A 16,807-nucleotide genomic window follows, 5' to 3' on the forward strand; every position below is an offset into this window, starting at 1 on the left:
TCACTCCCTCACTAAGAATGTTTGTTAAAAATAATGTTATCATTTCAGCACGGCACCAAAATACATAAGTACCCAAATTTTTCATTTTATTGGTCAATGTTTTTAATTTTAAATTATAAAATATATTTAATCATTTTAAAACTTCATCTTGCATTATTTTTTTTTATTTGTTAAACAAAGTAGTTAATTTTAATTAAATTTAATCACATGATTACATTTTCAGTTTTAAAGTTTGTGAAACATGTAAAAAAAAAGCTTCTGCTAAGATACCGGTGTCGACCTTTAAAGTCCCTTTTAGTGATTACTTGGTTTGAGAATATTTGTACAACTAAACAGCAGACCTGCCGACTGAAGTACCATATTAACAAAATAAAAAAATAAATAAAAAATAAAATTAAAAAATAATAAAAATTAATGAATTTTAAGAAGGGGGTTCACTTTCTTGTTATAACATTCTAATCACGTGACACATTGGTAAAGAAATGGACAATAAGTAAGGTAGCAATAAAGTAGAACGTTATAATGAGAAAGTGAACCCCCTTCTTAAAAGTCATTAAATTTATTTTATTTTTTTCAAAGTTTTTTACTAATATGATTATTAAGTCTGTAAATTATGATAATTGTCGGAAAAAAGTGAAAAGAAAAAAGGTGTAAAACACACATTTTTATAGTGTGGGCACTTTCATACCTGTCCGTCTTTTTTCTGTCATTAATATATAATCTGCTTAATTTGAAAGATAAAATAAATTTTCATACAAATATATTTTAATATATTTTATTTTGGGTACTATATTGCACTTTGTTTTAGAGAAGAAATATTGTAGTTATTTTTAATTTATATATTTATTTATTTTTATTTTTTTGTGGGATGAAACGCTCATTCAGTTGATAAGTGACGTATAACATTGTTCCCACACACACAATTTTATTGCATGAAAAGGTGCAAAATATTAAGTTAAAAAAGCTGAAAACTTATATTAGTATTTTCTTAAACAATAAATATTCTTACAATAATATGTATTTTTATAGAACCACTCCCATCTTAGAATTGAGCTCCAAACTATTATTTTCTATGCATTTTGGGTTATTATAAAGAATATGTTAATTTAATCTATCGCAAATTCTTTGTTTATAAGAAATTCATATGTCAAATTATGACAGGTTTCATGCATTTTTTTCACCTATTTTTTTTTTTTTTTACATGATAGTCACCACTTCTCAAGGCCCGGAAGCCACTCGGGGATAACAGTTATTGCGTGTACAGTAATCAATGGGATAATATGGTAGTAATCGTTAGTAATGGAGATTTGATAAAATGTCTTACTTAAGGGGACGGTTTATCAGGAATTTGTTTATATTGGACTTGAAGACATCATAGTTGTAGTCAGGTGGGAAACAGGCAAACAGAAGAGAGTTCCACAGGCATGCACTTCTAAGAAAGAAGCTTTGTTCATGGAATCTATATTTTGATTTAGGCACAGATAAAGAATGGGGAACATTATTGACAGTGGTTTCAGCTTGATGGGTGTTTTTCGTGAAAGATTGGCGAGGCGGGACCAGAGATTGGAGCTCAGACGGACACTTGCCATGGAAATAACAATAAAACAAAGACAGGCTCGCAAGGTTTCTTCTGTGGGAGAGAGGTTGCAGGGAAAAGAAAAGTGCATCCCCCACTAAGCCACAAAGTCTATTTTGTACTCTGTCAAGGCATGATAGGCTGTTTTTAGCAGCTCCTGCCCAGATGTGGCAGCAGTACTCCATCCTTGAATGTACTTGGCTTTTATATAGATAGAGAATTGCATTAGCAGTGAGATATCTTCTGGAACAGTAGAAGGATCCTACCATTTTTCCAGTGGCCTTGGCAACAGACTTGATGTACGTGTTCCATTTCAGATCAGGAGTAAAGGTTAATCCCAGAAGCTTATCAAAACATGGAGCCTCCCCTAGATGAGAGCCATCCATTTCAATTGATGCCAGATGGGGATCAGAGTGTTGATGATGTAAAGATAGGAGCTTGGTATTAGATGCATTAAAAGTAACCAGCCACATCATCCCCCACTGTACCGTGCTCAAGATCAGAGGAGAGAGCATCAGAGAGAACTTTGTCATTTACAGCCTTTGATGTGTTGCCATAGATGGTTGTGTCATCAGCATAGATGTCAACGAATGATTTTTTTTTTTTTTTTTTTTTTACACAGTGATCACCACTTATCAAGGCCCGGAAGCCACTCAGGGATAATGGTTATTGTAAGTACATCACGTTAGTGAGGAGATTTTATGAAGTGTTTAATTAGGGGGGCGGTTCATTAGGAATTTGTTTACATTAGACTTGAAGACATCCAAGTTGTAGTCCGGAGGGAAGCAGGCAGACGGAACAGAGTTCCACAGGCGTGCAGTTCTAAGAAAGAAGCTTTGCTCATGAAATCCGCGTTTTGATTTAGGCACAGATATAGAGTGGGGGAAATTTTTCACAGTGGATTCAGCTAGACGGGTGTTTTTCGTGAAAGATTGGCGAGGGGGGACCAGGGATTGGAGTTCAGACGAGCACCTGCCATGAAAATAACGATAAAACAAGGATAGGCTCGCAACGTCTCTTCTGTGGGAGAGGGGTTGCAGGGTAGAGAAAAGGGCATCCCCCACTAAACCACGAAGTCTATTTTGTACTCTGTCAAGGCATGATAGGCTGTTTTTGGCAGCTCCTGCCCAGATATGGCAACAGTATTCCATCCTTGGCCGTACTTGGCTTTTATATAGATAGAGAATTGCATCAGTAGTGAGATATCTTCTGGAGCGGTAGAAGGATCCCACCATCTTTCCTGCGACCTTGGCCACAGACTTGATGTACGTGTTCCATTTCAGATCAGGAGTAAAGGTCAAACCCAGAAGCTTGTCAAAACACGGGGCCTCACCCAGACGAGAGCCATCCATCACAATTGATGCCAGCTGGGGATCAGAGCGTTGATGATGTAAGGATAGGAGTTTGGTTTTGGATGCATTAAAGGTAACTAGCCACATCTTCCCCCACTGAACCACGCGCTCGAGATCAGAGGAGAGAGAATCCGAGAGAACTTCGTCATTTACAGCCTTTGATGTGTTGCCGTAGATGGTCGTGTCATCAGCATAGATGTCAACGAATGATTTAAGTATGTGTTTAGGGAGGTCATTGATGTAGATCAGGAAGAGAGTTGGGCCCAGGATTGACCCCTGAGGGACTCCAGCATTTATATTGCAGGCCTCCGATTTTTGTCCATCTACCACTACTCTTATGAGCCTATCAGAGAGAAATGATTTAATGATTGAGAAAACATTTCCAGTTATACCGTAGCTGGAAATCTTGTGAAGTAGACCCTTATGCCATACTTTGTCAAAGGCCTTTGATATGTCGAGAGCAATTGCCCTAGAAAGGAAGCCTTTGTCAAGAGATTCACTAATCCTGTGGGATATAACCGTCAGCACATCTGCGGTAGATCTTGCAGAGCGGAAACCATATTGTGTGTCACTAAGAAGGTTATTCCTGCTGAGGTGGTTTACTATTTCTCTATTTAATATTGATTCCAGTAACTTACTCATAACACAGAGAAGACTTATTGGTCTGTATTGAGAGGGAGATGACTTATCACCTGAATTCTTAAATACAGGGCAAACTGAGGAGGTCTTCCAGGGGGTCGGAAAGCACTTCTCCTTAAGGCAGCGCTTAAATAGTTTCGTAAGTATGGGAGCAAGTTCTGGTTGAAGCTTTTTTAACACTATAATTGGGATGCCATCAGGGCCAGTTGCTTTACTGGAATCTAGGTTTTTTATTAGCTTGGCGACCTCATGCACGGATATTTGTATGTTACCTAGCTTGTTCTGTGTTATAGGAGGAAATATGGGGAGTTGATGGCCTTCGTCGCATAGGGTAGAATTAGCTGCAAAGTTCTTTGCAAATAGTTTGGCCTTGTCTGATGCTGACGAGATAACCTCTGGTCCATTGATAATGGTTGGGATAGAACGCACACTTCTGTTCAAGATCCTATTTGTTATTTGCCAAAACTGGTGGGAACCAAGCCGCTGATCAGCTACCTTGGATTTAACAGACTGGGCATATAGCTCTCTTGCATTTTTTATTACTCTTTTACAGTGGTTGCTGGCAGTCCTGAAAGCAGCTTTAGTCTCAGTGCATCTATTACGTTGGTAGTTATGGAAAAAGTGATTTCTGTGCGCGATAGCAGCAGCACATTCTGGGGAGAACCATGGCTGGCTGTTAGGTTTTTGTTGGAATTTTTTAGATGGTATGAATTGGTCTATGCCTACAATTAACCATTCGGTCAGATCTGATACTATAGAGGACACTTCCTTTTTAAACATGGAGTGCAGAGGTAAATCAGATATGAATGTACGGAAGCTATCCCAGTCAGCCATAGAGTATCGGTATACAGTACGGTGGAGGGGTACGTCTGATGGCTTCTTACATTTTGTTTTTATCTTAACTGATACGACGGAGTGGTCGGAGGATCCTAAAGGAGAATGAACGGTACATGAACATAGCTCAGGGGAAGTTGAAAGAAAAAGGTCTAAGAGGCTTGCATATTGATTGGGTGTATCGGGCACACGGGTGGGTTCGCGAACAATCTGAGTGAGGTCATAAGCAATGGCAAAATCATGACAAAACCTCCCCTCATCATCTGTCTTATTTGAATGGGTTAGCCATTCCACGTTATGGACGTTGAAGTCACCACAGATGTGGATGTTAGCCGAGGGATGTGAAGACAGTATGTGGTCTATTTTCTCAGATATGCTCTTAAAGATAGTAACTCCGCTGTTGTGGGGCCTATAGAGGGCAAATATAAATACAGTGGTGTTAGCAAGTGCAACCCTGAAGCACATATAGGGTAAATTAGGATCTTCTCTAGAGATATCCCTGCCACATGGGAAGCCATCCTTAATGTAGGCACATATTCCATGCCCATGGCGATCTTGGGAGTCAGATTTAGCTGTTAAATTGGAGTATCCATTAATTATAAACTCATCTAGGGAAGTGGTCGGCCCTATTCCAGTTTCACATAGAAATAATATGTCCGGTTTCGTCTCCTGTAATTGGGTTTCAACCTCTGGAAGGTTGGAACGTAGACCCCTGATATTGGAGAAGGAGACCTGGTAGTAGGGGTCTACGCTGGAAGATGGGGTTCTAGGTTTAATCGAGTTTTTATTCTGGAGATATTTCATGTTGAGGTTTTGGGATTTGTGGAATAGGTCGGCATACTTGGTTAGAGCAGTACAGAGAGGGAAAGTAAGAGAGAAAAAGACAGGAAAAAATTTTTTTTTTATTTGTAGCACACGAAAAGGTAAAGCCGTAACAATTACCCACTAGTATGGCATCGAGAGGCCCCACCAGAGACTACTGCATGGTCCAGATCCACTCACCAAATGGCAATACAGCAGTCCCAGTACTTTGCGCCTGCTGATAGGACAGCCTCCTTAGTGGTTAATCCAAGGTTCGGGTCCCTGACTATCAGGCGGATAACGTCAGCCCAGACAAAACGTTTACCTCCAGCACCCTTACTAGTGACATGGCAACAAGGACAGACAAAGACAGAAAAATATCCGACATCTCAGACTACTGGTCACCAAGTAGTACCGACCTTTAAGCAGCTTTTTCTTCACCCTTTGTCAAAAACATCACTCATTGAATGAGGACTGAATGACAAAATAGGAGAAGCGAGAGTTACTGGAGCTGCCGATAACACATCCACTGTATTATCTACTCTCCAGATTTAAGTATGTGTTTTGGAAGATCATTGATGTAGATCAGGAAGAGAGTTGGGCCCAGGATGGACCCCTGAAGGACTCCAGCATTAATACTGTGGGCCTCTGATTTCTGCTCATCAACCACTACTCTTATGAGCCTATCAGAGAGAAATGATTTAATAATTGAGAAAACATTTTCAGTTATACCATAGCTGGCAATCTTGTGAAGTAGGCCTTTATGCCATACGTTATCGACGGCTTTGATATGTCAAGAGCAATTGCCTTAGAAAGGAAGCCTTTGTTGAGAGATTTGCTTATCCTATGAGATATAACTGTTAGCTCATCTGCTGTAGATCTGGCAGAACGAAAACCATATGGCATGTCACTAAAAAGGTTATTTCTGCTGAGGTGGTTGACTACTTCTTTATTTAATATGGATTCCAGCAACTTACTCATGAAACACAGGAGACTTATTAGTCTGTACTGAGAGGATGATGACTTATCACCTGAATTCTTAAATAAAGGGCATACTGATGAGGGTTTTCAGGGTGTTTGGAAGCACTTCTCCTTAAGGCAACACTTAAACAGTTTTGTAAGTATGGGGGCAAGTTCTGGTTGAACCTTTTTCAACACTATAATTGGAATGCCATCAGGGCCAGTTGCTTTACTGGAATCAAGGTTCTTGATTAGCTTGGTGATCTCATGCACAGATATTTGTATGTTACATAGTGTGTTGTCTGTTATAGGAGGAAATACAGGGAGTTGATGGCTTTCATCGCATAGGGTAAAATTAGCTGCAAAGAATTTTTATGCTCCCATTAACCCAAAACCAACACTACAGGGGCGATTCTATAAAATAACCAAATAATAATAATAATAATTCATCAGTTTTTTTGTATGTTAACAACCAATAAAGAAAACAGTGATCACACACATAAACAATTATTACATCAGGTTGACAAGAAAGTTCTTGCAGTTTTTAACTTTTAAATTCGGATGAACATATCTCGACTCCAATAAAATTTTATTGATCGAAATAAGCACCATCAGAATGAACACACTTTTGCCAATACAAAACAAGTGTATTTCTGCCAGTAACGTAAAAATCTTATGTTCTGGTGGTGATGAAGTCAAAGGCATTTTTGATATCGCTTAGGTTTTTGAAGCATTTCACATAGAAAGTTGTCGAGATGTTTGAAAAAGTGGTAGTCAGTAGGTGAGAGCTCTGGAGAGTATGGCAGATGAGGCAAAGTTTTGTAGCCCAATTTGTTCATCTTCTGCAGGGACGGTGTAGCACCATGGGATCAGGCATTTTTGTGGAGGAGAATTGAGCCTTTTCTGTTGACTAATTCTGGATGTTGTCGAAGTTTCTGATACATTTCATCCATTTGTTGACAATACTTCTCTGCCATAATAGTTTCGCCTGCATTCAAAAATCCATAAAGGATTAGCCGAATCGCAGACTACCAAACAGTCAGCATGACCTTCTTTTGGTGCAACTCTTGCTTTGGAAAGTGTCGCTAACCTTTGTGGTATTAGTAGATATCATCCTTTAATCCCAGCCTCAAAATGAGGAGCTGTTGCCCAAAACGACAAAGTACTATAAAATGGCTGACTGGGAAGCCATCAAAAAACATATTGGAGATGCTCTATTGACCAATATCTTTTCTTTTCCTGCTGAACAATGTTCCAATGAGACAACTGAATGATACAAAATGGGCATTGAAGCACATGTTCCTCCACAAAAGTATTATAGCAAGCCCCACTCTCCCCAATGGTTCACTACAAATTGTGCAGTTGCCATTGCACAAAGACAGCATGCATTCTGCTGGTAAATACATCATAAGTAAAGTATAAATAGGCAAAAAATTTATAGATATGAGAAATCATTGTAAGCGTGCAATAAGCACCGCTAGAAGGCATCTTGAAATAATCAGGAAAGGCATAGAATAACACAAAATAAGAACTCGTAATTTCTGAAAATGTATAATACTATATTGGATAAAGAACAATCAATAAGTCCTCCACTATCCAACAATCAGAAGTTTGCATACAGAGCAACCGACGTGTAACTGCTTGTCTGGTAATTCACCTCCTAGTCCATCTCAGATCCAACAAACCACTCTCTCCCAAATTTCCCTATGCAAACTGGAGCCATACTTTATGATCTGGAAGTCACTCCTTCTCATGTCTGCAATAAAAAAAACTTACACACCTTCAAATAATGTGGGACTAATCTCAAGAAATGCTCAGCTGAGCTAGCCATTATACTTTTTAAGCCTTACAACAAATGCCTTGTTGAATCTTGTTTCCCAAATAGCTGGAAGATCGCCTCCGTTGTACCAGTGTACAAGAATTCTAATGAAAGAACTAACCCACTCAATTATCAGCCTATCAATCTCCTCACCTTCTTTGCTAAAATCTTTGAGACCATAATCAATCAAGCACTAGTCCACTACCTTGCAAATCTAATCTTCTCTCTAATTGACAGTATGGATTTAGGCAATATCGTTCTCCTGCAGATATTTAACTATCATCTCTGAATGCATATACCCTGCCATGGATAAGACAGGCAAAGCTAGGACAGTAGTCGTTGGTATATCCAAAACTTTTAATAAAGTCTGGCATGAAATCCTTTTAATTAAAATTAAATCATACAGTATAGCTGGATGAACACAAATATAATTAAATATTTCTCATACAAGTGTATGCGTCTCTGACACTGTGTATGTATATATATACATATATATATATATATATATGTATATATATATATATATATATAGTGTTTTCTTTTCAGATTAAATGTTTTAACTCATTTCAAAGTGTTTTTAACATATTTTATTAACTGTTTGTTTATATATATATATATATATATATATATATATATATACATATGCATTTATGGACATGTCTATGTTATGATGTATATTTATGTATAAGTAGATTTCTGAATATATATATATATATATATATATATATATATATATATATATATATATATATATGAAATAGATTATAACCATGTCTTAGAAAAGTAGAAGACGCCCTCAAGCAAATTAGTACTGATGAGTGTCTGATCAAGATTGCTTATGACTGGAAGTGAAAACACATTATTAAACACTTTTTAAAGAATTTCTGTGTCGATCAAAATGCTCTTGATTCAAACCAGATAGAAGTTTATAAACATAAAAAATCAGAATTGTGAGATTTAAATGTAAAAACTTCATAGAATGTCAGATGTATTTTTTATCTAAAGTCAATATTTTAAATGACATCTTGGTCTTCAGGTAAAGATCACAGTGTCATATCTGTTCTGATGCTGTACTTCACCTTTTCTGTCCTTGGTCAGTGGAGGAAAAATCCTACCTGACTGAGACAATTTTTGTTTTTGTTCCCAACCAGAGTGCTCCTTTTAGGGGAGCTGGATTTTCCCCACATAAAAAACCAATCTTATGTCTAACTTTGCCCTCGTGGTGAGGCAAGTACATAGGAACATCTGTTCCTTGACCTTTTCTAATAATGTAATATTTTAATAACACATGCATTAGAGTCTGCACACTTTAATTGCCATGACTGTATTTGAATAATTTATATATACTGTTATTACAGGTATTGTATGTGGGTCTATGTGGTAATATTGTCCTTTTTGCTCAACATCAAAATATATTATTCAGATAATGTCAGTAAGACAATTTGAGAATATATTTGTCTCTGAAAAATTTCCTATACTGTTAAGTTGGAGTGTGAAAGAAATTATATATATATATATATATATATATATATAGTCTATTTATTACACAAACATTATTGGTTACATATGTGCATACATGTTTCAGTGGAATCCCAATTCAAGGATAACACCTCATCAAAAAAGAATAGATATTGAAATGGAAATCAAAATTGCATTAGTTTTATAAGATATTTGACGTTCTGGAAGAAAATAAGGTGTATATTTTGTGAATGTGAGCAGTAGGGGTTTTTGGAGGGAGGTGTGGTGAAAGAAGGGAGTAGGAGTGAGGAGGAAGGAGGAGGTACGATTTCATGTTATTAAGCTGTCGCAGTGGAGATGTGTTGGTATTCTTTTAGCTTGGTGATTATTTATTGGCTCAAACTTTTGCTTTGATCTGAAGTAATATTCTACTTTTATGGTCACTACTTCCCTATCTTAGACTTTATAGTTGTTTTTCTTGTGGCGATTTTAACAGCAGGAAACCTGAGCACTTTAATAATCACATGAATTTCATTGGATTTACATCTAGGAAACCAACTGATACAACCATTATATGCACACACACACACATATATAATATCAAGGTTCTACCAATTTGGCAGAGACTCATGCTGTTAAAAGCTGTCATTAGTATTTTCTCATTTGTAGTCTTTCAAATATATATATATATATCATATGAAATAAAGAACAATCATTTTTTTAATATGAAATCATAAATGATTCATTTGTAAATTATTTAAAATATATATGTATAGTTTTATTACAAAAATTAGTTTAAGATCTGTTAAAATTAGATGAAATGAATTACTAATGTCTACAAGATAACTTTTCTATGATAATAAAATGAATTTCTGCATAAAATTGAGTCTTGATTTGTAAATTTAAATAATCGTAACATTTACAAACTGCATATCATAATATATTTTTAATTTTTTTTGCTTTCCAGATAATTCATTCAGATAAAAACATTTTGCATACATTTAAATTAATGGTGAAGTTTAACAGCAGAAAAACTGAAAACAACAAAGACTCAGTAAATTGTGGATGTAAAAAAATTATGATAATTCACTTTTAAAATATAATTTAAGATGTTGAAATAAATTCCGTATTGCTCAATCGTAAGTATTCTTAAATTTTAAAGCTTTGTTATCATAGTACACTGGTCTAGTATATGTCATATATATATATATATATATATATATATATATGTATATATATATATATACATGGCATAATCAGGTTGACACACTGGTTCTCATTAGATCATCAAAGTTAAGCAACGTTAAGCCTGGTCAGTACCAGACAAATGATCAATTTCAGAATTCTAGGCACTGTATGTCGGAAGACTTTAACACCTTCCTGCAAGAATTACAAAACCTTCACATCATCATCTCCCCTAACAGGGATATACATGTGATTAGCGACTGCTTGTAGATTTCATACTCCCATGGAACTTCCTCCTTTGGAGGAAGGCAGTTAAACCTGCAAAGAGTTAGTGGCATTTCCATTTTTCCATATCTCTCTTCCTCTCTCTCTCTCTCTCTCTCTCTCTCTATATATATATATATATATATATATATATATATATATTTTAGCATGGAATTTGTAGAACACGAGGCAATACTTATCGTCATATATGTTTATATATGAACATTATAAAGAAAGGTTATTGTGTGATATTCATTTTGTGTTGGATATCTGAATTTTCACAGTAGATAATCCACATTCTGCTAAGATGTCGAAGATGGCGCATCATATTGGAGCACTAGAAAAGTCATTTTCTTGCGAGATATGTGGAAGAAAATTTTTGTTGAATAGTAATTTAGATAAACATAGCCAAATGCATACTGGAGACAAGTCATATTCTTGTGAAATGTGTGAAGCTTCCTTTACAAGGAAAGATACCTTGAAACGACACATGAAAATACACAGCGGAGAAAAGTCATATATTTGTGAAATATGTGATAAATCCTTTTTGGAAAAAGTCGATTTAAATAAACATATGAGAACACACACTGGGGAAAAACCATATGCTTGTGAAATATGCAGTAAGTCATTTTCGGATAAGGCAAACTTAAACAGACATACGAGATTACACACTGAAGAGAAGCTATATGCCTGTGAAATATGCAGTAGATCATTTTCGAGCTGGGGAGATTTAAATAAACACATCAGATCTCATACTGGGGAGAAACCCTATGCTTGTCAAGTCTGTACTACCTCATTTACACAGAAGTCAGCGCTGACAAGGCATATGCGAATACACATTGGAGAAAAGCGATTTACCTGTGAAATATGTAATAAATCCTTTTTGGAAAAAGAAGATCTAAATAAACATATGCGAATACACACTGGAGAAAAGCCATATGCTTGTGAAGTGTGCAGTAAGTCATTTTCACACAAAGGAACATTATATAAACATATCCGAACTCACACTGGTGAAAAACCATATTCCTGTGACGTTTGTGGTACATCTTTTACACAGAAGTCAAGCTTGACTAGACATATGAGGATACACACTAAACAGAGCTGAAAAGGGAAAGACAATGAAGTATCAAGGTCTTATGTATGACATGAAAAGAAACTGGAATATTAAAAAGATCTCTATCATTCCAGTAATTTTAGGAGCAACTGGACTCATGAAAAAAATCTCAAAAACTACCTGGCAAATATACTTGGTGAACCAAGTGCAAAAGAGACTCAAACAATTGCACTTAAAGGGATAGTCAGAACCTTAAAAAGATCTCTCGGTTGGAATATCTGAGTTAGTAGATATATGATAGAATGCCTTATCCCCATCTTGAACAAACTGATGAGAGAATTTTTATAAATCTGCTGCTACACAATGCAGCACAATGGAGCATGTAAATATCTCCACTGAATCATCTGTACAAAGTTAAAAAAAAAAAACTAATGTTGCAATCAGGGCTGTTTAACCTTAGACTATGTATCAGTTTATCCTGAGATAGTCATATAGGACAACAAGGATGAAGTGAAATCAGTCTGGCTTAAACCAAGCTGAGTAAGAGTAGATAATAAAACACTGTGTATGACATGAAAGGAAACTATATATTGGGAAGATGTCCATCATTTCAGAAATTATAGGAGCAACCAGGATCATAAAAAGGACTTATAAAAACTACTTTGCAAATATATCTGAGGAACCAAGTGCAAGAGCAATAGAAACAATTGCATATGAAGGAAAAGTAAAAATGTTAAAAAAATCTCTCTGTTGGTTAGTTTGAAATAGTGAGTGAATGCTATTCTTAGCAAAATCAACGGATCATTTGGAAATAAATGCACTCAAACTCAAGTCACTTGACAAACCATATGAGAATTCACCCTGAAATTTGCAGTAAATCTTTTTTTTCCAAATTTCAATTCATATTGGAGAGAAGGAATATTGCTGTGAGGTTTTTGGGACTTCCTTTACACAGAAGTCAAGCTATGAGGATACACACTTTGTCCAGTACACAATGCAACACACTGGAACATGTAAATATCTCCACTCAATCATTTGTACAAAGTTAAAAATTTAATGTAACAGCCAGTTCTGGGAACATATACTAGAAAGAAGTGTGAGAAATAAGTCATATATCATTCATTACTAGCAGGCCATTTTTACAGTTATGTACTTAAAACCCTAGCATCTGAGAAAACAGAAAAAGTAGCAACTGTAATCATGCAATCTAAAATCAAACTACAAAGGAGGAGGTAATGAGTATTGGATATGACTTGAAAAGAAATTCGATATTTCGAAGATCTCCACCATTCTAGTAATCACAAGAATCAAACTGTATACCAGTTCAGACTATGACTCACATTGACCCCAGCAAGAACTTCTCAAAATATATTGGAATGAAGTTTGGCCTGGACAAATGTCTCAGGTGCTCACCAAAGCTAAGTGAAGATTCAAACGGAAGACAGCTTGATGAGGATACTGATATCAAATACATAGATGAGCAGGAACAATACAAATGCCTTAACATAGAAGAGAACAATTCAATTCAGCACACCAAAACAAGAGAAAAATCTTTGCAGAGAATACATCTGTTGTGTAAGGAAAAATTATAAAACAGCTCACAAACAAAAACTTGTAACTGCTATGAACTAACCATGCCTGTGATAACATACAGTTTTGGCATTACTGACAGGCCAGAAAAAGAACATTTACAGGCTAGACAAAAAAAAAACGATAAAAATGTATAAAGAATACAGAGTAACGTGCAGAAACCAGTATCTATCAAGGCTGTATCTGTCCAGGTGAACAGGAGTCTCTCAGAAATTAACTATCAACATTGAGCCACTATTGTGAATACCAGTCAATATTTAATGAGTTCCCAGAACCCAAACTAACGGGCAAATATATCTGGTAAACCAATGCAAGAGATGCAAACAATCAAACCTAAAAAGACGGTTAGAATCTTTAAAAATTCTCTGAGTTGGAATGCTTGTCTCTGCTTTATCATTACTTTCATGACAAGTGCTTTTCTGAGCTCCAATCAATGTCCCTCCTCTTGCCTGACTTTCACGAAAAACAATTGAGGTTAAAACCATTATCAATAATTTCCCCCACTCTTTATCTGTGCCTAAACCTAAATGTAAATTCTATGAAGAAAGCTTCTTTCTTAGAACTGCATGCCTGTGGAGCTCTGTTCTATTTTCCTGCTTTTTAACTGACTACAATATGGTTGTCTTCAAGTCCAACATGAACAAGTTTTTGATGAGCCATCCTCTTAAGTAATCCAATTTACCAAATTTCCACTACTAACAATTACTAAGATATTGTCCAATTGACTACCGGACACTCATTAACCCTTATCCTCAAGTGGCCTGTGAGCCTTGTAAGTGGTGACTCCTTTGTAAAAAAAATCTGAAATAATCAGTGAATGCATGTCATCTAGTAGGATGTCCCATCACCAACAAAAAGTTAAGAAATAGGAAAATAAGAGAGAAGCAATATACTTATGAAGTATGAAGTAAATGCTTTTTTGAACAAAGAAATTTAAAATAAACATGAAATCATTTTAAAGTCTTTGTGTATTCTTTCACCACAAAATCACCTTTAACGATTCATTACCAAACACAATGAAGTCAAACCATATTTTTACAAGGTATGTGATAAATCGTTGTTGATTAGACAATCTTTAACTTCACATATTCAAAAGTTCATGGAATTTAAATGTATGTTCATGTGGACTTTCCAGGACTTTATTTTCGGGAAGATTACTCTTGGTAGGTCATATGAGATTACACACGAGTAAGACATACAGGCGGACAGATACATAAAAGACAAGGCCATCAAGCCAGATATTGTAACATGGAACAAGCCCGATAGAACTGTGCTCATTATCGATGTCAGAGTCTAAAATGATTTTGGCCTTAATAAAGCTGAATGGGAAAAGATAATATATCAGGATCTAAAAACGACATGATCTCTGAAAGAAATAAGCATTATACCGGTTGTGATAAGAGCAACTGGCTTAATAAAAAGACTCTTCAGAAATACTTAGAAGCAATCCCTAGAAGACCAAGCAGTAACGAAATACAAATAGCAGCCATAAAGGGAACAGCATCTATTCTTAAAAGTGCCCTTGGATATAAATGTAAATCATAACAGATTCAAGTGTTAGCTCTAGGAGGGAGCCCCTTGATCTCTTAAAACTTATTGAAGTAAAATAAATTTAAAAAAAAAGAGTAAACTTGAGAGAACTTGAATGTCTACTAGACACTATCCCCGATTTTCTTAGCTTTCTCTGTACAGGGGTTTGTCAGAACAACCTGGCATGAGTATACTTTTCCCTAGAAGTAAATCCTTACCAAATATTCAAAACCACATAATATTTGCAGCCTAAATAAGATCTCCTTTCTATGGCTAACCCACGTTAGCTTTTACGAGGAATGGTGCACCTTCTCCAGGTGATGTTACCTCAAGTAATAGCACAAAGCTGGATACTCCACCAGACTAGATAAACAAATTTAAATGTTCAAACTCATTTTTGTGAGTTCGGTGAGATTTTTCATGTACACATATGATAATTCACAAGGGAAAGAAACCATATGTGAATTATTGAGTAAATCATTTTGTTAAAAAATAAAATAAATCCACCATTTTTTTGATATTGTGTAACTTTTCTTTTTCAAGTAAATACAATCTAGTAATGCATATGAGAATATACAAAAGTGTGTGTGTGTGTGTGTGTGTATGTATGTATGTATGCATATATAAAATGAACTCTCCTGTCGATTTCTGATTTCAATGTATATTATATCTTCTTAAGATATATACTAGCGAGGGGCACCTGGCTTTCTTGGTCGTAAAATATGCTTAAATATGATATTTTAATTTGTAAAGATTTCATGTCTATCATTATAGAGTTGTGATTTCAAAAGTAAACAAAGTATGTTGGGTGCCATCAGCTAGAATCAAAACCGAAAGCAAAACTGTACCATTCAAAGTTGGTGACTAATAGAAAAAAACCTGAACTGGATTCTCCGCGACATTCTCCTCTCTAACCACAATCAGTCCGGTTCTTGAGAACTCAACTGATTGTGGTTAGAGCGGAGAATGTCACTGAGAATCCAGTCCAGGTTTTTTTGTTTTTTTTTCGATTAGAAGCTATTCCGGATTTAAATATGGAACCAATGCGGCCGAGAGTTGAGCCGTTGAGTTCTCGAGAACCGGACTGATTGTGGTTAGAGCAGAGAATGTCGCTGAGAATCCAGTCCAGGTTTTTTTTTTTTTTTCGATTAGAGTGACGTTACCACTGTACTAATGTGACATGCTTATGAACTGATTAAAAAGTAAAAATAAACTAAGACGAATGTACAAAATGTATAATAATATTTTCAATTTAGACCCATTTTTAACCCCTTGAAAACTATTTTCACCAACTAAAGACCCATAAAAGAATAGTCCATAAAATATCTAATCATTTGAGGCTTGAGGCCCCTGGCACTACTCTACAACTTTTAGTTTCAAAAAGGATAGTTTGAAATTACAGAGACAGACAGACATATAGCCTTTTATATATATATTTCAAAAACGATCGTACAATTTGTTGATTTTGTTTGTTCTTCCTTTTGAAACCAATTTTTAATTATAAATTATGAATCATTTTACTCAATATTAAAATAGCATTAGGATATCTATGCCTATCGAGCTTGTTATACATCTACATTACAAGCACTTTTTCTTTTAATAGTATTAATGCATTTACTAATACATTAAAATAAACTCCGCTCTTAAGACTGTTATTCTAATTCCCTTAAAATTATATATATATATATATATATATATATATATATAATGTATATATATATATATATATATTTGTGGAAATATGA

General features: G+C 35.5%; 2 protein-coding genes across 2 annotated transcripts in view; both read left to right on the top strand.

Annotated features, from left to right (window-relative positions):
* Positions 1-16,807, top strand: part of LOC145269044 (uncharacterized) — a 71,651-nt gene that overhangs the window by 3,815 nt on the left and 51,029 nt on the right. Inside the window, exon 2 of the mRNA XM_080124645.1 lies at positions 10,407-10,578. The gene's annotated coding sequence lies outside the window, so the exon portion shown is untranslated. The remainder of the gene's footprint in view (positions 1-10,406; positions 10,579-16,807) is intronic.
* On the top strand, positions 10,715-15,638 carry LOC145269107 (uncharacterized). Its single transcript, XM_080124701.1, has one exon. The coding sequence runs from the start codon at positions 11,196-11,198 to the stop codon at positions 11,991-11,993; it is 798 nt and encodes a 265-aa protein (XP_079980827.1). The 5' UTR covers positions 10,715-11,195; the 3' UTR covers positions 11,994-15,638.

The sequence above is a fragment of the Euprymna scolopes genome, chromosome 45 (assembly GCF_053919585.1).
Source record: "Euprymna scolopes isolate OS-2025 chromosome 45, ASM5391958v1, whole genome shotgun sequence".
In the NCBI taxonomy this organism is placed as follows: Eukaryota; Metazoa; Mollusca; class Cephalopoda; order Sepiida; family Sepiolidae; genus Euprymna; species Euprymna scolopes.